This window comes from Mastacembelus armatus, chromosome 18 (assembly GCF_900324485.2).
Source record: "Mastacembelus armatus chromosome 18, fMasArm1.2, whole genome shotgun sequence".
Lineage (NCBI taxonomy): Eukaryota > Metazoa > Chordata > Actinopteri > Synbranchiformes > Mastacembelidae > Mastacembelus > Mastacembelus armatus.
The window spans coordinates 7376759-7400327 of record NC_046650.1 but is presented as its reverse complement, the minus strand read 5'-3'; the positions used below and the strand labels follow the sequence as shown (position 1 = coordinate 7400327).

At 40.2% G+C, this 23569-nt stretch overlaps 1 protein-coding gene across 1 annotated transcript in view; it reads right to left on the bottom strand.

The window, feature by feature from the left end:
* The window catches only part of trpc5a (transient receptor potential cation channel, subfamily C, member 5a), a 50947-nt gene that overhangs the window by 8381 nt on the left and 18997 nt on the right, over positions 1 to 23569 (bottom strand). The window contains exons 8-14 of the mRNA XM_026333539.1: positions 12482 to 12619; positions 11261 to 11459; positions 9606 to 9745; positions 7174 to 7374; positions 5935 to 6056; positions 393 to 588; positions 93 to 302 (exon numbers count right to left, since the gene is read on the bottom strand). Coding sequence (XP_026189324.1) covers positions 93 to 302; positions 393 to 588; positions 5935 to 6056; positions 7174 to 7374; positions 9606 to 9745; positions 11261 to 11459; positions 12482 to 12619 — 1206 coding nt within the window. The remainder of the gene's footprint in view (positions 1 to 92; positions 303 to 392; positions 589 to 5934; positions 6057 to 7173; positions 7375 to 9605; positions 9746 to 11260; positions 11460 to 12481; positions 12620 to 23569) is intronic.

Genomic DNA, 23569 nt, shown 5'->3' with positions numbered 1-23569 from the left:
AAATAATATGAACAATATCAACGTCAGCAGAAATATTCTAAATATGTTGTCATCTAACAGTGTAAAAATGAAAGAACTTGCTCTTCACTTACTGTGAACTCTCTGAGGTTTTCATGTTTGTGCGTGTCCTCCCCCGGTGGCTGGCCTCTCCTGCACAGCTTGTTGTGGAGCCACCTGAGCAGGTACCAGAAAGACTTGGGACTGGGGATGATGTTGAAAGGAGGCGGGAGTGTGCCGCCCTCGTCAAAGTAACTCATCCACAGCTTGGTCCGGGCAAACTTCCACTCGATATCCGCATGATCCTGGAGAATGACAAGGACACAGGCTTTTGTACTTTAAATTAAAATATACTAATAAAATAATTAGGTATCTGGGTGATGTATATGACTCACAGCGATGAGTTGGTAGGAGTTGTTCATCATGGCGATGAGCATGTTGAGAAGAACCACCAGCGAGATGATGTTGTACGTCCCAAACATGGTCGCCCCGACGAACTCTGTGAACTCGTGCCGGGCCTTCACATTGGTGACGTACAGATTTAACAGTCCAAATATCGACCAGAACAGAGACTGAAGAGTCTCAAATAATCTGGGAGGACACAAAAAGTCAGAGAGAATAACTGCAAATCTGATTTTTCACTTTTATATTTAAAGGAGTTTTAAGAAGTAAATTATTTAGAAGTTACTTAGAGGTTTATAGTAATTTTGTCAGTTCAAGGTCAGAGCCGATGAACGTTAATATGCACTATAGACAAGTTCGGTCGGAAAGCTGAGCAGCGATGTTTCTAACTTTGAACTGAGAAAGTTAATTAGTGCCACAGCAAAATCTCAAAATCCATTTACTGCATGGGTTTTACTCAAATAATTCATGCCTGTGCCACAGTTCTACTGCAATCAAACAGGAAAATGGAGATAACAGCCAGCAAATTTTAAAATAAGGAGTTGAACACATACAGTTAGCAATATCAGTCTCAGTGATACTGAACTAAAACAATGCGGCACTCGCTGGCACAAAATGTGCATGCAGATGGCAACACAAATCCATGGACTCATTGCAGCTACACAAGGAGAGAGGAAACAGCAGAAGCTCCTATAGCTAAATGTTTTAATACTTAACATCAGATAAAACAGGAGTATGAATGAAAGGCCTTCAAATAAAAGATATTTTGCCATCACTGAGTTTCAGATCACCGTCTTGCGAAGCGCACTACATAACATGACAGGACACATTCGTTCCTGACCATGTAAATGGCAGTTTGACTAATAGAATTAGTACCTATAGATTTGCCTTTTTCCACAATGGATATTGTCCTTTGTCACTGTAGGAAAACAACAGCTGCTACTACAAACATAGTGGCCCTGGAGCCTTTGTTATTGGTTAAACCAGAGGGAAAAAAGACAGGTTATCCTGCTAACCAAATGTTTTTAATCACCATCACCCTCACATTTCTGTAGGTTTTTAAATTTTTTAGGACCTTACATTTCAGCAACCTTCAATCTACCAGCTGATGTATGGTTGGTCTATCCATTTCTAGCCCAGTCTATTTCTCACCTTCCCCCAACTCTTCCCTGTGACGCATGACCTCCTTTCCCTCTCCGTCTTCTTCCATCTTCCTTTCCTCACTGTCACTCCATCCCTCCCTTTACCTCCTCATTTTATTTCCCGCCTCTGCTCTTATCTGTCTTGGGTTTCTCTCTCTGCGTCTGATTGTGTGACAGTCACAGTTACAGCGGAGGTTATTGAATTTTTGATGAGGCAACAATTGGCAGTGCCCAACACAACATCACAAGAATGAAAGAGAGAGAGAAGGGGGGTTGTCTGCAGGGTGTTGTATCTCTGCTGCATAAAATATTCAACACTTCAGTATTTATTGTCATTCCAGTGTCATGTAGGACTGTGTGTTTCTGTAAGGTATGAGTGATCACTACATCTCTATCAGTATACTGTGTGTGCCTACAGTACATATACGGCATTACGTGTGTGTGTGTATATGTGTGTGTGTTATGGTGTGTATTTAATGAGAAACAGATTCAGAGGACGAGAGATTGAGGTGTGTAAATGTGTGTGGAGGGGTGGGGGGGTTAAATCAATGAATGAAGCAACCAAGCGTGATATTGTGAGTTATGAAACAGAGAAGGGACGTGAGCAAGATGAATAAAAAAGAGATAAATAGAATGAAAAGGCGAAGGATGGAGAATGAAACTTGGATCAAGAAAAACAATAAACTTCTTTCCACTACTTATTATCTTCCTTTTGTTTCCCTTCTTTTCTCATCTGTACCTCCTCTCATTTTTATCTCTTTCCTTACATTTCAGCCATAGTCAACATTTTCTCATCCTTTTCTTTCCCCTCCTGTTTCCTCTTGCACATTTCTGATTTCCTTTTTGCTTTCTCTCTACTTGTTTTCTCTCCTTGCATATGTTGTCTGCTTTTCTTGCTTCCTATAATATCATCTTTCCTCTTTTCCCTGTCCTGTTCCTCCTCCTTTTTATGTGTTGTTTCCCTTTCAGCACCTCTCTGCTTCTTTTTTTGTGTCCTTTCATCTCTAGTCTCCTTTCCTCTCTCCTCTCACTAAGAGGTCCTTTCCTTGGTTCTTCTCCTCCCCACTCTTCTCTTATCCTCTCATGTCGCCTCCTCTCGCTCATCTTTCTTTCCACTAAGCCGAGTCATAAACTGCTACAGCCGATCTTCACAGTCACTCAGTCATTTCACTGTTATAGCTCCACAATTGTGTGGGAGGCAGGCTGAGAAAGTGTGTGTGTGTGTGTCTGTGTGTGTGTGTAGTGTGTTGTACTGTGTTTTGATGTGAGACGTTAGAAAGATTGTATCCAGTGGTTCTGTGTAAGAAAAAGTGTGTATTTGTGTTTACACTTGGCAGCCTGACAGTGTACAATTAAATCCTTCCAACCTATGGTACTTATTGTGCTCAAGAATAATTAGAACGCTTTGTGAGTGTGTGTGTGTGTGTGTGTGTGTGTGTGTGTGTGGTGTTTCTAAGATTGTGTGGAACACTTTTTGTTCAAGATCATTTTGTGATGAGATTTTGGCCGGTCCACATGTCACATAATATGTGGCTGTACATTGCCAGCAGTTCGGCTAAGCAAGTCAGAGAAATATGTAAATGAGAACAAACATATTGTGAATGCAATTGAGACACAGTATAGTTATAACAGAGAGCAGGAGGAAACAGAGTGGAGGCCCTGGTTGGTCCACCCTTAGCAGCAACAACTGCAATCAAGTGTTTGCAATAACTTGCAATGAGTCTGTTACAGGAATGTGGAGGAATTTTGGCCACTCATCTTTGCAGAATTGTTGTAATTCAGCCACATTGGAGATTTTTCGACCACTAGTCTGTCAGTTGAATATCACTTGATGGTCATTTTGAAGATGTGTGTGGTGCTGTGTAATTGTTTTGCATTAGACAGGGAGATATTTCTGTTATGACGGTGCTCTCTCTGTTGTACCTTCTGGCCTGCCTTAATTGCCCTTTGTGTTGTGCGGTCTTGTGATTAGTTCATGAAGCATGCTGGAAATGGCATATATTTAAAAATCGATCCATGGATTTTGAGTCTGTGTCAAATCTTTCAAATGAAGATTGATTTGAATCAAAAACCCTATTTTTTAAACCCAGCCCTATCACCACACAGCTACTATTAATCTGTTATTAATCTAACCATAAATCAGGAGAGGTAGAAAATACCCAAACAAATGCACTGAAAGAACTGAGTTCCTGACTGACACTCTGTTCCTAGGACTATTTGGTTAAAACCGTCTGAAACTGTTACATTTAGGTCAAAAGGCCTGGCATCACATGTTGTCTGGTGAATCAGAAGCCCATTGGCACCCATGCTGAGGGAGGGAGACATAAAGAAAGTGTAAAAATCTCAGAGAGGGAGAGAGTTGTGTGTGCAAAAAAAAAAACTAAAAAACAAGATAGGGAAAGAAAATGAAGGTATTGGTGTGGAGGCAAAGAAACGGGAAAGTAGGGTCGAAATGAAAACAGAGTGAGAGACACGAACTCACACACACTGATGTTGCATGATATAAAATGTATAACACATTAAGGGTGATAAGTGTGTGTGAAGTGGAGATGAGCAGGAAGAGGAGGGGAGGAAAAGCACACGGGAGACACCTGGGCAGAAACAGCAAACGATCTTGTGAAAAAACTCAAATGTTGATAAGTGCGTGTGAATTACAGAGTCAACAAGCAGGTTGCGAAGCTCACACATAAACCCATGCACACACACAAACATACACAGAGGAAATAATCCTTGCATTGTGCACTCATGAATGTTAATGCAGGTTGTGCTGCCCGCAGGGCTGCGATCTCTCTCTCTCTCTGCATAATGTGTCAGCTCAGCCATCACCACGCTGATATGCTGCACATTTAGCTTCAACATGAGGGTGGCTTCTTTCCTGCAGACCCTGATACACTAGCAACATGCCAGAGCTGATACACACATCAGAAATCCTGAAGCACATTTTGTTCCTTTATTTACCCAAATCGAAGTTGGCATGTGCTTTTTTAGCATCCAAATAAGGAGGGTTCGCTTGGATTTATGGGTGTAAAAACATGACAGTTTAAATGTCTTATTCCCAAAGTCAGCATTCAATTTTCAACACATAACCAGAACTACAGTTTTACACATCCTTAAACAAGAGCTCTATCCACCAATGGCTATATAGAAGAAACTAAAAAACAGTAAAGAGGAAATAAATTCCCAAGTAAAAAGCATCTCCTCATGTGTTACCTTCAAACAGAACAGACAGCTTAAAGTTAAAACTGCGATCTGTTGTTATGGCATTTGTTCCCTTCAGACTCCTGTTGTTGTCCTGAGCATGTTACAGTAATGGAATTGATTGAAAATCAATAAATCTATTATCTAAAACAAATCACATGCCTCATCAATATTCAGCCCACTAACTCAGCTTGGCTTCCACTCTGCCTCACTCAGCAAAGATACACTGGGTCTGTGCTCTGTGTGTGTGTGTGTGTGTGTGTGTGTGTGTGTGTGTGTGTGTGTGTGTGTGTGCGTGCGTGCGTGCGTGCGTGCATGCATGCCGCAGAGCAGCCATATGAGCCATAATTCAAATTTGGCCTTTCAATAAGCCAGGCCCCAGCTCGCTTTCCACCATGTGTTAATCTGCCCTGCTTCACAAGAAAAAGCACCAGATTAATATTCTTCTTGTCAGCTGAATGAGTCTGAGCTCCTTTTCAACACCAGAAACTGTTTCCATATCATCAGACGTAGTGACGTATAGAGCAGGGTCTGTGTGTGTGTGTGTGTGTGTGTCTGTGTGTGTTTGAATTCTGCTCAATGCAGCACCTCCAGACACACACCCTCACACACACACTGTACTTCGACAGGATTTGAGTCTCTGGGTGATAAGAGTGGATGATTGTGTCCCTGCTGGCTGATATGATCACAGCTGATATTAAGAATGATGACATCACAAACATCTTTCTCTCTTTCTTGTTCATGTCAGGGTTTACAGTACTTGTGTTTATCCTAACGTGGACATATACAATCCATATTTGTGAAGATACAAAATTTAAACTTAAATAATTTACAAATTAAATGATTTGAACCTGCTGCTGGCACTACATAAAAATCAGAGGGTCGCCAAAATACTGTGGCTTCATCTTCTGGGAACTATGAATGTGTCTGCAGAGTTTCACCTTAGTCTATATAATAACTGTTGAGTGACTGACACTGCCATCCCAAATGTTTTGCAGCTAGCAGGGCTGGAAAAATAAATAAAACAGTTTTTACTGCAAAGCTGGTGAAAGGTGAAACACACCATATTCAAATGAGGAGGTCTACCAACACTGCAGTCAGTTCCATTAACCTGTAACACTTTTTTGCTTTCACCCCTTTACAGATATGCAAAGACACACATGCACATGATGGAAGCATTAGAGGTGGCACTCACGTTGAGAAGGCATTGTTCTGCTTCTCACAGCGGATGCCCTTACAGTTGTTGGGCTCTTCTGACGCCTTGGTCTCATAGTAGAAATACAGTTGGTTCAGACCATTAGCAAATGCCAGCAGGACCTACAGAGAGACAAATATTTAGTTTAGGATCTCATAAAATCTGCATTCGTATGTTAGCGCTCAAATGAATTTTGGGGACAGCTATTGTTCATTCTGGACCTAACATTACACTTTCTTATAAGGATGGACCCTCTCCTACCTTTAAAAGCCCTTTAAAAACCCAGCTTTCATCTCAAACAGGACAGAAGGACTATGTTGTTACGTAAAGTTCCGACTGAGTAGGCACGAAGCAGTGGCGTCTGTCCCTCGAGCTCACTGGGATTGATTTCAGGACTTCAGGGAGCTAAACAATTCACATGTGGATTGTGTTGTTAGGTTAGGACTTCCCCTGGGAAGGAATTAATGAGTTCTGAATGTAATGAAACAGGCCTGCAATGTCCTTTGAAAAATAAAGGGTAAAATATGCTGAGGTGTTGCTTGGCTTCATGTATCATCAGACAGACACTGTGAAAAGGAAACAAGTGTGGCTGAGATGCAAACCACATAACCACAATGTCCCTGGGCTGTTGCTAATTTGTTGTTGCAGATCATGCAAGGGGCACATACATACTGCATCGGCATGGACAATCACACTTTCTACTGTGTATTCCCAACACAAACCCCAGACTTTTGTAGTAGTTTTTGCCTAAAAAAGGTCATCCTCTGAGATAAATAGTAGGGCTGGACAATGATTTTTACATAGGCATTAAAAAAACATAAATGTAACATTTAATGTGACTATGATTTTGTCTTTAAAAACAACCAGCTAGTGTTTTCTCTGGCTTTTGGCAGCGCCAGGAAATAACAACATAATAATAATGCAAAGTCCACAGCCATTTCAAGTGCAGGCATTCAGCAGAGATTAGGGTGTGCTCCACAGGTTAACAGTCAGAAAGCTTTGTCACCTGAAGAAGCAAGGTTGATGATCGATGTGCACAGCAAACAACGGCCCTCCTGACATGCTACGCATTAGCGTCATTGAGGAGAAGGGCTGTCGCAGCATGAATGAACAGTCTGTTGGGCTTTGTGGTGTGTTTCTGTGAGCATTCTAGTTTGAAATGCTGATCCCTAATATGCATTAGTGCTGAGGCTGTGCTGTACTAATGAAAGCTGGGCCCAGTCCAATAATGTGTCTTACCAAACAATAAATGAAGAGAAACTTGAGGATGTCCATCAGCATCCTTCCCAGTGAGATCTGAAGTGGCCCGAGATGGGAGTTTGCAGTGAAGAGAGAGATGAGTCTGAGTGAACTGAAGATGTTTGCGATGGCGAACAGTGCTTCAGCTATCAGCGTTGGGTGCCACATCTCCCACTCCTCCCTGGGACGAGATGAGTTATACTGTAGGGAGGAGAGATATGGGTAAAAATAAAAACAGAACAAGTTAAAACAATGTGGAAAATGTTGGAAACATTTTTTGTAGGTATCATGGATAAGCTTTTGAGTGTTTTCATCAGTCTAAAGGCCATGACAAATGAACCATTTGGTAGTTTTATTGGAGACCAACCTTGTCATTTAGAAACAAGTATTTTCCTAATGTTGAATTGTTACGTAAAAGATAACCTTCATGATTTTTGAAGCATCCCCTAACCACAGTTCACAGTGGAGTTCTTGTCGCTCTCTCTGTGATGTCGCTCATCCTCTTCATCTTGCAGATTTCCTCTTAGTCATGTTTATCTTTCCTCCACACCTTCATCTTTTTTTCTGTCATTTGTCTTTCTCTGTCAATCTCTCTGACTCTCTCTCCATCTCCCAATTTTCCCAGCAGTTACAAACTATCATAAACCCACTGCCTTCTTTTTTTCCCCAACAGCAGTCTCTGTCTATGTGACCTCTGGATTCACTCATTTACTGCTCTCTGCATCCGATTCCCACCATCTCTCTGCACACCTCTCTCGGCTGTCTCATGCATGGCTTCCCCCTCATTCTAAATTCAGCCATTAGACTTCCACAGGACTTCTGGCTTGTTAACTCTGCTTCTATTAGCATTCACCGTCCACACACAGATGCACACACACACGCCAGTCTGTGCAGCTATCTTGTGGAGACACTCATTGACATAATGCATAATGCATTCCCTAGGCCCCTACCCTAACCATAACAAATCACAACTAAATAAAAAGCCCCACCTCAAACGCTAAATCTAAATTCTAAATCTAACCTGAATCATAAAACCAAGTCTTTAACCCTCAAAAACCCTTTGAAGATGTGTCCTCACTTTCCCAATAGGTCTTCATAGTATAAAACTAAAAACTGGTCCTCACAATGTACATCACACACACACACACACACACACACACACACACACACACAGATGCACACATTCATTTATAGACACTCACAGCTTCACTCAAATGTGCTCTGACACTCTTTCACTCAAACACACACAATGACAGAGCAAAATTTAGCAAGATACTGTCAGCTCTCTGCAGCATGTCCGAATGTTGACAAATACTTAAAGTAAAGGAAAAAAGACGTAAAAGTAAAATATATTGTGCCAACAGCTGCTTCCAGTGTGAATCCCTGTATTGGTGTGTAAACTTAATGTATGCTTGCAGGGACACAGCTGTGTGTATCTGCACATTTTATATTTTTATGTGTATGCATGTACACACGTGCGTGTGTGTGTGTGTGTGTGTGTGTGTGTGTGTGTGTGGGAGGGCCACCCGCCACCATCAGTGAGTCACAGCTGTCACAGGTGGGCCAGCCGTCTGGTGCGTGTGTGCATGTGTGTGCGTGCGTGTGTGTGTGTGTGTGTGTGTGTGTGTGTGTGCGTGTGTGTGTGTGTGTGATTACACCATTTGCTCTTAATAAACAGATAAACTTTGCATGCATGCAGAGTGTGCGCTGTAGGTATTACTGAAGATGAAAGCTGTGCAGTGTGAGTGCATATTGCGGGCATCAAAGTAAAGCTGTTGAATTATTTGCAGTAACACCAATTTAGTCTTTTAAAGGCAAAGATCATTGCTGAAGTTTACATCGGTTAAATCATTGTTCCCTTTCCATGTCAGTGCTCAGATATCTAATATTCTGGGCATTAAGAAATGAAACAGGTCAAAATATACAGATTCAAGGCAAAGGAAAAGAAAGCTATGAATATGTGTTTCCTTTAATTTGTCATCCATCTGTTTATCACGACATAGCAAATGTAAAAACATGGACATGCGCACAGACAGCATTGCAGACAGTGGACACTATGTTGGGCGTCTGTGTAGGTGGACATGTTCACATGTGCAGTTGGTGACGAAGGAAGACTGCACTCAATGACAAGAAATCACTTCATTTACAAAAGACAGAACATTTCTGGCTGTGTGGCTTCCCTCTCTGTCCCAATCATTCCGTACAGCTACCATTTAACCAACAATAACTCTTTTGTTCTTTTTTAAAAATGCTGTCAATGAACTGTGTATTGTGCATGCACAGTATGCGCCTGCATGGAAACAAGACAGGGAGCCTCTCAAAAACATGGCTCTGTAGTAGCACTACTGGTGGTCGAAAACAAATAATCAATCAGTAAGCTGCAACGTTCTCTCTCTCTCTTTTACACCCACACACAGACGAGTAATCTTTACCTTAACGTAGGCCACTATCTTCAGGGAAATGGTGGCCAGGTAAAGGGAGTTCATGGCGAAGTCCATCAGGTTCCACCAGTCGTGGATGTACTCTGTGAATCCCCCATCCCACATCTCCTTAATCTCTGCCCAAATGAAGCCTGAAACACAGGTGCACACACACACAGGTGCGCGCACACACACACACACACACACACACACACACACACACACACACGCACACACGCACACACTGCTGGTTATTGACATACACATACACTCATGCATCTATGAGCACATTAATGTCATCCAGATGTGCAATCTGTTTGCTGGTTTTTGCTGTGTGAACACATTCTTGTTAAATATTCTCTTTTGGCAGCAGCTGCCGGTGGCAAGCAAAGAGCCAACATTTTTGTTCTGTACAGCTAACTTTAGACAAGGTCAGATTTTATTCTAAATAATTCATAAGACATTTTCTAGGCCATCTGTTCATTGTCATTTGACTTTTTTTGTTTTTTATTATGCTTATGACGTGTAGGTAACCTCTTCACTTGGGGCAGAAACTGAACTCCTAAACCTGTGTGGGAACAAGCCCAACTTATTCTAGATGGTATCACTCCACACCAACTCCAGTTCCTCTCTCACCAGAGGTCACCGTGGAAGTGGGCCCACTACCTGAACCACTTGGTTACCAGATGCTTACTGGTGAGCTCTTCTTCTAGGTCTGGCTTAAGGACTGGAAATAGGATTTCCTATGCAGGCGACACAACTCCAAGTGGCCCACTTTAATGAAGTTTTATAAATCCCTCTGTGTAACTCTGTCTTACACTGGAAAACCCCACCAAGGACTGTTGCCCTCAAAAACACAGATCCCAGAATCATCAAGATGCACAAACGCCTCCACAACATTAAGGTGCTGATTCCCTGGCAAGTGCACTTACTTTAAAAGAAAACATTCAACAAATTCCCATTTATTCTTCCCTATTAGCAGATGCTTTCATCTGGAACAACTGTAGATACAATACTCTTCACTCTCTTGTCGTCAACAATAAAAGCGGATAACAGTCAGTGTCATTTCTTTTTATCAAAAGTGTTTGTAGTCAAACGTTTCAAAGAGAGGAAAGCAGGAGAGGAGAGCGGAAGAGACGACACAGGAGAACAGATGGTTTTGAATTTTTCCAAGTGATTATGGTTATGATTTGGAAATGATTGGTGTCAGCTCTGAGAGAGAATATGGAGATGCAATCACTCATTTTAACACCCACCCACCCTCACATCCGCACACACAACCGCCACCTCCACACACTCACAAGCACCCGACCACACACCCACCTCCAAACATTACACACACTCACACAATCGCATACTTCTGTTAAGGCCTCTTGATGATTAGCTATCAAAGTGGAAAAGAGACAGTTTAAGAAGGTTTTTTTTCCATATTATTTTTGAATCTGGCTGTTTTATTCATCAGTGTACTGCTCACTGGACACTGACTCATTCATGTCTTCAGTATTCAGTAAATCGTAAGTTATTTGTGTTTATTATAATCGTGAATATGAGTCATTTTTTTAAAGAACATGAAACACAAATGCAGAAATGAAAGGTTGTTGTTGTCTTTAATGGAAATATATATCAAACACTATAGACTGGACAACGGAAATCTTTGGTGTACATACCCAGCACCCAGGGTAGAATCATCCATTCCACAACGGTGGGTGGGGGTCCCTGCATGTGAAGGTTGGTGCGGGCGATGTGCTGCGAGGCCAGCAGCAGGAGAAAGAGGAAGGTTAGGTAGGACGCTGTGTGACAGATGAACTTGATGAAGGGCTTCTTGATGAAGCGTCCCAGAGCACTCTTAGGAGCCAACAGGTAGATCTGATCAGGGGAAGAGAGGAGCAAACAGAGGGATTAGGATAGAGCAGGAAGACTTAAACGAGGCAACAAAAAAAAAAAGATGATAACAAAGATAGGTGAATTACAAAGTAGGACAGAATGTGAGAAGGGAAAAAAGAGCAATAGTGTAGGAAGATACAGAAAAAATGAGACAGTATGGACATGAAAACAGTAGTAGAGAGTCAGAGCATGATGATGATGGGGAGCAAGAAAAGAAACTGTTTTGTCCTTAAGTGACTGGTGATGAAGAGAAAGCACACGCGCGCGCACAGACACACACAAAACGAAAAAAGATGTAGAATTGATTTTCTCTGATAGGATCCTAAAAAGTGCGATGTTACCCCATAATGAACAGTAGAGATTCATTGGAAACATTGCCAGTGCCAGAATCTCACTGTTTAAAACTATTATTATTACATCATCTTTTGAGCTAATGTTGCTTTTTAAAACTTCAGCTCAAACTGTGAAGCAGAAACGGAAAAAGACATTGTACATAAGCTGATTGTGCTCATGCTCAGCCACCCCATCGCCTTGTTTTGTCTATCAGAGCTCTTATTGTTATTGCTATTGCCAGTATTGCTGCTGTTATGATGCCTCGTTGCTTTCTATACCCATCTACTCACTCCTGGCAGCCTCGACTTGCTCAGAGTCATGCCAGCTAGAGTTAAATGGAATTGAACAGCAGAGAAACAAAGTCAGAAACAATGAGGCTGACAGAGAGAGGCAGATGTGTTTACATGCATTATTAAAACATTAATAAATTCATTTCTCTAAGGCAACATGGCAATCATTGAAATGTAATGATCAATGCAATGTAATTCAATTATCTTACTTTACCAATCGAGTAAAAATAACTGGCATGACTACTTTGTTTAGTGTATTCTCTTTAGTCTGTTTAATTTGGTACTTGCGTCTTTGCACCATATGATCAAACCAGAACCTGGATAAATAGAAAACATATTCTTCTTTCCATTTTCTTCATGCCCAACCCTCTTGATGCATACCAGTGAGAACACAGGAAACAGGAGTCCGATGATGAAGCAGGTGACCAGTTTGACCACCCAGTGTCGTCTTCTCCAGCCTGGGAAGCCGTCGTACCACAGTGTGGCCAGCAGCTGCTGGCAGTTCGGCTGCGCCACAAACTAAACAGAAAGAGAAAAAGAAAGCCAGAAACTGTTAGAAAATCCTGTGTGTTTTATTGAAGGAGATGAAGGTGACATTGCTATTAAAGAAGGAAAAAAGACCTTAAACCATGACGTGAATGTGGGAGTTTTCAAAACAATTAGTTCAGCATTTATCTCCTGCCTTGAAAAAGGCAATTTTACAAGAGGCTCATTTATCATTTAGAGGCATTTTAGTGAATGAAGCTGCTGATAAGAAACCGTGTAACCTTCCTGATACACAAAAGTCATTTCTTTCTTTTCTGTCTTGTGGAGCTCACTGCACATTAACAAGTGCATGATCAGATGAGTTTATGGTCTGTGCTGACCTCTTTCCTGATGGGACACTGCTGCTTGTCTCTAGTATCACAGCAAATTTTACAATGGCCTTATCATGTCCAATTCTCCTTTACATTTCACTTATGTAATGGCACCTTAATTTGTTATTATTATAGTAACGTACTAGCTGTAGCTTATAATGAGTTATTATAAATAAGTATATCAGGTTGGTCAACAAGTGTCAAAATAAAGGAAGAATAAACATGTGCTAGATCATTTGTTGGTATTTTACCACAATAGTTTAAAATAAAATCAATAAAAATTGTTTTGCTTCTCTTTAAAAGGAACCCACCTATCTGTACAGAAAACCAGGAAATTAGTTCTATCGTAATGTGATACTGTTTGGTGACACACCCACCTTTTTAGCTATTTGTATACCTTCTTTCGACATGTCCTCAGAGACATACAGTATCAGGCTCTATCAGAACTCCTTTAACATATTTTATCCCTGCAGATGTGCCACAGCAAACCCCAAACAGGCAAAAAGTAAGATCTATCTTTCTCTTTGAGCTGATATGACAAACCAAAGGTTACTTCCTGCCATGACTAATAAAATATATTATTTTGTTTCTGCTCTGTTGTTCAGGTGTCTTCTATGTGCATCTCATTACAGCTCATCCACTAATACTGTTGGCATTACACCAAAGGCTGTTTGTCCCTGTCAGCCCTTCAGCTGCCCTCTGAGTCACCAAGAACCAGCTAAACACTCTTTTGGTCTGTCTTTGCTTTCTCTCCCTTTCTTCCTCATCGTGTCTGTACATTTGGTCTTCCCTGTAATCCTCTCTGCTCCTTCCTTTCTCTTCTCTCTCTGCTGTCCTCTGAGTCAACAGCCTTGTCTAGTCTTGTCTTTTTTTTTTTTCCCATGTCTGTTTGGTTTTTTCTTTGTTGGTCTCTTTCCTTCCTCTGTCCTTCAATTTTTCTTTATTCTCTTGCTTCCTTCTTTCCTCACATCTGTTTTTGGGTGATTTGGTCTTGGTAACAATCCCGTGGATATAATTTAGTCTCATACTCTATAAATGTTTGAACGACAGTGAGCGTGCTACATTGTGTGGACTCGCCTTGCATCACGGTCATCTGGGTTTTTAGGGTGACTTTGATTAAGGTTAGGGTTAGGCAAGTAGTGGCTATAGGTTAGAGTCAGTCCGCTGAACTTTAATGCAAGTCAATGTAAAGTCCCCATGAGAAATGAAAATGGTGTGTGCTCTTGAGATTATAAAAGTAGGTTTTCCTTTTAAACAAACAGTCTATTAAACAAACAAGGTAAATAAACACGTATCTCAATTATGCACATCCACCTTCACACAAGGACGCAAAAGTGTTATCTGGCAAACATTTAGCTAAAAGCTTAATGATGCAAACTGACAGAAACTGCTCAGGTCATCAACTGAAGCTGTCAGTCAAAAATGATGTTCTGCTGAACATTTGGTGGTGGCTGCAGATTTCCACACTTCCTTGTTTTCTTACAAGTGTGGGCCTGTTTCATAAATAATTGATCCATTTTATTTGTCTATAACTGATTCTCGGTTCTCTGTGCAGAATTGTACCTCTGAGTTTCCACCAGCACAGTTTCCAATTTTGCAGCAGTGTGATGCTAAATGCTATGGGAGCTATCCATGGTGCTTAACCAATACAGGAAGCCTCAGAGCACATGTAGTCTCTAACTATCAACACCAGCTTCTCCCTTTCTACAATACTTGTAAATGGAAACTATGGTAATATTATCAATATATGCATTGCTTTTGTGACAGATATCCTACATACACAATGATAGTTTGCATTATACTACCTGTATTTTACTGAGCCTGGCTGGGAGATGATCACTTATCCAGTAGCTGTAGCCGTGGCAATGAAGCAGACTACAAGTACTAAATAATACACCTGAGTCAGTCTGATATGTCTGATGAAGAGGCTATTTGGGCTCAAAGTATCCAATGAGTGGCAGGGTGTCTTTTAAAGACTCAACTGAGAGAATAATCAGCACATTAAACAACAATATAAACCTTTATGTAGATACATGTTAATTGATTTAGTTTTGTGCTCTAGTATCCCACTGGATGACTGGTTTAAGTATCAAGCCCTGGATTACACTCTGTAGGTGACTTAAGAAATGAAACATCTCTCTTAAAGTAGCAATGAGTAAGTGCACACTACTTCCTGATACCAAATGGGTTAACAAATATACATACATACATATTTATATACATATATATATATATATATATATATATATATATATATATATATATATATATATATATATATATATATATATGTATATATATTCTTTTTGTCGAATCTCTTAGTAAAACATAAAATATGTCACTTTAAAAACATAATATGACTGTTCAAACAGTTTTAGCCTTTCCTGCAAATTACCGTATGCAGTCTTATATGTATGTAAAGTATATGTATGTGAATGTCAGACAGGGTTTCTCCACTAAATACCACGTTTCCTCTGACAACCAACAACCTGAGAGTAACAAAGGCTATGACCTTAACACACACATACGCACAAACCTGTCATGTTTTACTCTGTCAGATACCGAATAAGTTGTTCAGTCTCTTATGTGGTTATGTGGTGTGTATACATGTGCATGTATGTGTTTATATGTATTAACGTGTGTGTGTGTGTGTGTGTGTGTGCAAGAATACTGAATAACAAGCAGATTCAATTATATAGATAAAACAACAGAATGCTGAAAGGAGAAAAGGGGAGAAGAGAGAAAATGTGTTAAGTCAAACCAAGGTTGTCTTCTTTTCCTCCCTTTCTTCATTCTTTTTTCCATCTCTCTTCTTTTTAATCTTATTTAATTCACCATTGTCCTTTTTACTCCCATCACTAATTCTCCTTTTTGTTTATCTTCCTCCTCCTCCTGCTTCCTCACATTCCTCAACATAACACAGCTTCATCATCCTATCTTCCTTGTTCCTCTCTTTCTCTCCTTGAAGTCACTAATCCTCTTTTTTCATTTTGCTCCTCCTCTTCGTTTTTTGACCCCTCTTCTGCTCTAACTCCTTGTTAACTCCCGCTCTCATATCTTCTTCATCCCATGTCGCTAATCTTCTTCATCCTAAGTGTTCCTCCTTTCCTTTTCTTCCCTTTGCTATTTTTTGCCCTTTTCTCTTTATTACACTTTCCCTCTCCTACATCTCTCTATCCATATCCCTCGCTCAGCTCCAGTTTGGTTTCCTGTTGCTATGGCAGCAGTATGCTAATGAGGGAGCTGATCTCTGGGCTCCACTAAACTACAGCAGTCTGCTCCGTTCTCTCCTTTTCTGTTTCAGTCTCAATTTCACTGAGCTCCAGTCGACAAACATCCTCGTCAGAGTTTACTAGTCAGACAAAAACCCTCAACGCTGAAGGAGCAGCTCCGTTCAAAACAGCTTCCCAACCAATCAGGGAGTCGGATCAGACTGAGAAAACAAAACCACTGGCGGGGACCAAATAAACCAATCTGAGGAATAATAGCATTTTTACGATCTCATGTAGTCATGCAAAAAATAAAGTCAGACATTCCTGGTACAACATTCATGTATTACTTAAGTGACCACTTTAACCAACGACCCAGAAATGAATCAGCTTAAATTACATAACACATTACTGAAATCTGGGGAGGTGGGTGGCGTGTTTCATCATCAATGGTCAGCAAATATCAGCCAGCTTCAGCAAGGGTAGCAAAATAAAGACACAGTATGTATCCAGGCACTTAGACTGACTTGTCTGTTATGTTAATGAGTGTATAGTGGGCGATCAGGGGTGACATCAATGACACCATCTTCCTGTCTGATCCTACGCTAGACTATGAACTTCATATTTTATCTGTATAAAACTGAACACGCTGAGGGAATACTTTTGGTTTGCTTTCCATTTGATCTGAGCATAACAGTAACAGGATTTTAAGGTTAAGGAAAGACCTGTGATGTTTAGGCTCCTGAAAAAGTCAGATGTGTGACACATTCATATACCACTTGAACCTCCACAGACTTGCTTCCCCCTTGATGTCTGGATATTGGCATCACACACAAGTGTGATGTGTTGAGTTGTTCGGTGTCGATGTCTCAGCTCTTCTGCTTTTTTTGCCTTTAATTTGTTACACATTTATATAAACAAAGACCAAAGAAAGCTATAGTTGAGGCTAAAATAGCCTTTACGACAGAGGGAAGACATTAGTCAAATCAGCTGCTGATGCTGGACAGCAGCCAGCTTTCCATTTCATCCAAAAAGGTGTATTTGTGACAAACGCAGATCCTTCTCTAGTTTATTTGTGTGTGAAAGTGTGTTTGACAGTGTCTCCCACCATTCAAATTCTTCTGTTCTCTCACTCCCTTCATCCGCGTTTTTGCTGAGCAGTAGAAAAATGTCACTGCACCACCATGATAAATTTCCGGTCCGTCTTAAATTGATTACACATTCTGTCTCTGTGCCCGGCTCTCTCCCAACAGGCCAGGTCACTGGTGTGAAAACTGCAGAGGACGAAGTCTGAAACTTAATCTCAGCGCGCCCTCGGCACAGAAACCATACTCTTTCATCCTAATCCAATAGCAGCTTTACATAACAGGCACACACTGCTTTTACCGCTGCTGGCGACACTGTTTGGCATGAGAGAGAGACACGTCTGAGAGCAACTTGAAGGGAGTTAAACAAGGGTTTTTCCTCCTGAAGAAAATCAACCTTATACGCAGAAAAATACGGTTAAATTCAGAGTTAACCTTATTCTATGTTTAACTGCTTAAAAAAAGAAAAAGTCTGGTGAATTCTTTGACTGGGCCCACTTTTTTCCAGTCTTCAGCAAAGCTAGGCTAACCATCGTCTCCATACTTCCCAGAGTACAGAGGTGATATTTTAGGGGTAAGATGGGAGTTTTTTAGTGTTTAAGTCAAATAAAAAAAAAATGTAAAAGCTGTTTTATCTGTCTGTAGGGGCTTAACACCTTGACGGTGCAGTCTCAAAACTAAGTAATCAAGAAATGAAACTATAATACATTAGTGAATGGAATAACTAGAAGCAAACGGCTGCATTAAATCGACTGACTCATTGCTATGAAACAATAAGGATGATCAATTTTATTTTAATTCATAATTGAGATTAAAATTTTAATTACTTTTCTAATAATGTAATAACTTACCATTAGTAATTACAATTATTACTGAGACTGTATATTCACTGCATTGTGAATGGACAGATATGTGAGGAACTTCTTATGCCCTGTCAGTGTTTCTCCCTAGTTACATCAGAGCTAAAGGTCCCCTGGTCAAAATTAGACCCATTGTCTGATTGCAGTTTCTTTTAAATCTTCTGATGTCTCAACATGACAGATTGTCAAGATTTCACTGCTACTGTTCTTTCATAAAACAGAAAGCATAAAGGACTCACTCACACCCACACAGCAACACATGCACCCACAACAACAAACAATAACAAGAACTCAGACAAGATATACCATGAGATCTGCACAGCTCCCAGCCCACTGAGTTTCAAGTGACATTTAAAATTGAATCTCCCAACAAACAGGAATGAATCAGAGAGACAAATATTAGCTATGAAGTATACTGTAGCCGCAGGAAAAGGAAGTCCAGGAGCCAGTTGATAGAGCCTCATTTGCTCATGTGAAATAAGAGTCACTTAAAAGCTGTTGAAAATATTTCAGCCATCCCTGGAGATCTGCCTTTCATGTTTATTCACACTCTGCTATACAAATCCAGAGCAAAGGTCAGACTAAAAAGAGTAAGAATTATTTTTAATAAGTAATAAATGCTCCCTGGCATTCAGCAGATACTTCAGGGAGCTGCCACAGACAAGGAAATTAGCTAAGCGGAAAACCTGGCTCTGTAAAAAGGCCCCAAACCCCTTTTTTATTAAGCTCCCTGAGAAGAGGCTCAGTCTCAGTCAAGTTCTGATGACTCATGTTAACCTACTGAATGAAGCACCAGCCTGCAGAGAAATGAATAGCCTTTTACATTATATTTGCATTTCTGCTCTTGCAGTGACTTGCAGGGTGCGAAAGTTAAAAAAGTGGTTACATGATGGAAACAGCACCTGCGGACAGGAAATCAACCTGACAATCTATGATGGATTTTTGAATCCTCATCCCCAGTTCTTACCAGCTCTGCAGTATTTCCACCCATAGTACATACATCACTATGACTACACATACTGCATATTTTATTGCCTGTTCTTAGGGCTTTGTTTGCTGTATGTTGGCTGTATGTTAACACTGGATATTCTAAACATACTCCTGGATCAGCCTATATAAATAAACAGGTAAGAAAGGGCCATAAAAACCACATTCCTTCCTTCATTCTAAATCAAATCTCAACACAGAGACACAGCCATGATACATGTATTTTTTTGTGCTGAGTTAACAGTTCACTGTCACTGTCCTCTCCACAAGCTTGGGTCACTCTATGTCATTCTGCTCTGTACATTCATCTATAATCTTCTACCCAGAGCTGCTTTCCAGTTAATTCAATTTCTGGGCAATCTTTGTTGACCACTACACTAAAAATATATGCTAACCATGCAATGTGTTACGTAGGTGTGCCAGCAAGTTAATTCAATTTCCCCCTTGGCACTAAAAAACAATATGGTTCCTCAAAACTATGATAATTCAAACTGTCTAGGCACGTGTTTGTGATTGGTATGCAAATACAGGAAGTGTTAATGTTTATGCTCTATGGAGCTCATTCATGTTAATGTCTTCTCCTGTGCTTATTTTTTATTTCTCTCTTCTCCTGAAAACAAGTCTCTCTTTCTCTATGTTGACATTTCCCATCCCTTTCTTCGTGTTCTCTTTTCCTGCTTTTCCACCCACCGTCCTCTCTCTGTGTTGAGTTCACTCTCATCTCTGCCTTAATTCAACCCGGTTGAAACATGAAGCACACTGGGATGGCATGTCAATCAATAAACATGTGGCATGAACAGATTAGACAAAAAATACAACGAATGCTTACACTGCCACAAAGCGAGATGAACACATTGTCTTACACATTATTGTACACAGTAACGTTAATGTTAGCATACACTGAAAATAAGGGACCTGGACCGAATCATGAGAAACAGACCTGGACAAAGAGCACTATGTCGAATAAACCTAGTTAGTGGCCACAAATGTAGAAAGAAGGAAACAACACAACAAAACAGTGGTATGGTATATTAAAAATAAAGAAACAGGTTAGATAATCAAGACAAAAGCAAAGCTCTCTGTATGTCACTTTACTCTTTCTTTTTGCTTACAAGGTCTTACCCAAGCTTCCTGCTGTGTCCTGTTGTGCAGAGGTTTGGACTGATCAGATTAGCGACACTTTGTATGGATTTGAGAGTGTGTGTGTGTTGTCACCTGACTTGGCTGAGGCTGTATGTGTGTACAAAACAATAGCCTGGCAGAGTATTCGAGGAAAGGCGATCAACACAAACAATTGAAGATAGTGTACAAAAATACTGCACTACTCTGAACACTGCTAATATTGTGTGTGTGTGTGTAAACCCTTCTAGCTAAGCACATGTTGATGGATTAATTATAGCAATGATTCATTTGTATTCATATAAATAAAAAGAATGAAGGTCAATATATTATTCAGCTGCTGCTGTGATTTATTGAACCACACATCCATGAATGCAAACAAATATGTTCTCAGTTAGACATGTCTACTCCTGTCTGGCCGTTACCTTAACCATCACAACTAAATTCATAACTTAATAATAATAATTCAAACCTCAACCCGAAAACCAAGTCTTGACACTCAAACAACACACTGAAGGTGTGTCAGACACACACACAGACACACATATACACACGCACACACAAAACAATCCCTTATTGAGGACTGGAGGATAACACATCCAAAACACAAATAAATAAACTAAAAAGACTAAATTAAATGTTTCAAAGACAAGTATGTGTAAATGCATGTTTCATGTGTTTTGAATTTAAATGAAGTAAATGTAAAAAATGAGTGAAGGATTTCTTGCTAAACTCACCTTTTAATCTAATAGTAACTAATGACCTTCTCCTGGCTGCTGACTCAGGAGAAGGTCTTAGACCTACAGTGTACGTACAAGCCTCAGACACAGCAGAACACACTCCACCCTCCTTCACAGCTTGAGCTGTGGGTTTCTAGTTCTGTACTGAACTTTTTTTCCTCAAAAAATACACATATTTTGACTCCTGCTACCCTCATTACAAGCAGTTTCCCAATGAATTCATGTCTTTGCCTCCTGTTCTCCATCTTCTATGCATCTGTCACTTGCTCTTCATCCCCATTTCCTCTCTGTTGTTCCTCAAAATAGCTCCATTTATTCCCACTCTTGGTATCACTCCCTCACCATCTCCATTTCATTGCTGTCATTAATCAAAATGTCAACAAACTTTTTGTATTGTTTTCCTCTGCTCTTTCTCTTTTTCCCCTCTGACCTCTTTTAGCGTTCCACCTCCACTCCAGGAAAACATTTACCTCTGTTTCTCTGTTATTCCCTATGCAGGATACTACTTTGAAAACAAGACAGAGATAAGCAAATTAAAAAGAAAACAGACTGATACAGCAGAGAGATTTTCCACCGCCCTGCTGTATGTGACTCACTGATTCTTTTGCTGACTATTTCTGTGCCTGGATTTCTCTGTTCCACCTCTCCACCTCACTCTGGATTTTTTTTTCTTCTCTTGCTGTTCATCTTCCCTCCACCTGCCATGTCAGCTCATAAGCACCAGTCTGTCTATCGCTCCATGCCTCTTTCATCCTCACATCCTGCTCTCTCTCCTACAGGTTTTATCATCTGCTCTCCATTTCACTGAGTTCCATAAATGAAACCTTGTAAACATTGAAGCTGCCACAAAAGTGTGTCTGAACTGGCTTGGCTGGTGGAAATAAAGACACTTCTCTGAATGTCATAAATAAACTCATCAGCGAGAAAAATGGGGAGTGTGTTAAGGAACAGAGTTAAGGGGAAGTTTGTTTTATAGTACAGTTCTGTGGGTGTTATTCTAAGGTAAGGTCAAAGAACATGTATATGTTGTTTAGATCAGAGGCATTGACTGTGTTAAATAACTGACTGTTGCCAAACGTTTTCATTTTTTTAAAACTTCTATCTAACATCATCCTGAAAGGGACATGGTTGGGCAACGTATGAAAATAATTTGAACTTGTGTATGCATGATATGGTCAAGGTCAGTAAGGCCCTACTACACATATTGGAGGCAATGAGTGTCGGCATTCAATGCAAATTAGCAGCAATGGCATTGACAAACATAGTTGAGGTGATTGATATGAATGATTAATGAGCATCCACTGTATGTAGTGACCTGTGGTCACATAAGGTGAACTACAATGATTTCCTAAACCTCACCAAGACGTTTTAATGCCTGAACATACCTGAGTAGCAGTTGTGCTTAAACATACGGACATACAGTATCTTACGTAATAACAATTAAGGTCTATGGGAGCTTCTAACAACCTACTGAACTTTCCAATAGGTTCCAGTGGGCGAGTAAGGACTTACTTAGCTATTACTATAGTCTGATAAGAAACCCAAATTGAACAGCATAACATTCCAACTGGGTGATAATTTCCTCTGAAATGTACTGGTCTAAAAGTATATAAAACATGGACTACAAATATCTCAGACTTGAGAGGATGCACTTCTGTTCTTCTGTTTCTCTGTTTTAACTACTTACTGTAGCTTCTTAATTGACAAGCCATTTGATGTGAGTGCTGACACTTATTGCCTATTGGGAAATCCTCACCAGAATGTGCCTCATTTTATAATTCACTATATTACTCTTCCTCTCTTTCTTTTGAGCTTTTCTCTCACCTATTCTCCTTCTCAGGAGCAGCAAAAGAGGAAAATTATTAATTTGGGCTGTTGTGGTGAGCCCCCAAGCACTCTCTGTCAGCAGTGTTGGGTGAATTAACGTGCATGTACACACTTTCACACACTGGCAACACTTAACAGTGCCAAGCAACTTGGTGACAACAAAATTGATTCATGGATTATTATTCAGCAGCAATTTGTTCTCTTTTTAGTTATCTCTCTCATGCTTTCACCCCTTCTTCACTCATCTGCTGGATCTGCCTCCATCACCTCATCTCTCACAACCACTTTTTTTCTTTCTGAATTATGATTAAAAGGAACAATAGTGTGTGTTTTTTTCCATTATTATAAACTGACAAAAGTCAAATGATCTGATTATTCACCGTTAAGACCCTGTGGCAATTTCATCACCGCATGTATGTGTCTGTGTGCGCAGAGTGCAAAGTAGGGTGGTGACTTACCCCCAGAGATTCAGTTTCATATAATGAAACAAAATTTTAATCAGTGTGTGTTTGAGTTTGTATCAACTGTATATCTGGTCATGTGTGTATTGCAGTGTGTGTAAGCATGCACGTTTCATTATTTCTGCCTCAACACTAATAAATACCAATGATCCATTTAGATGCAATTCACATTTAAAAGGCAGTTTTAATTATTAAAAGGTATTTGAAGTGGGGTTAAAGCTCAGCACACATACCATAATCTCAGCATGAATAATAATAGGGTCTAAACTCAGGACTGGCTTTGATTTAATGGTTCTGCAAAATACTAAGACTTAAAGGATAGAC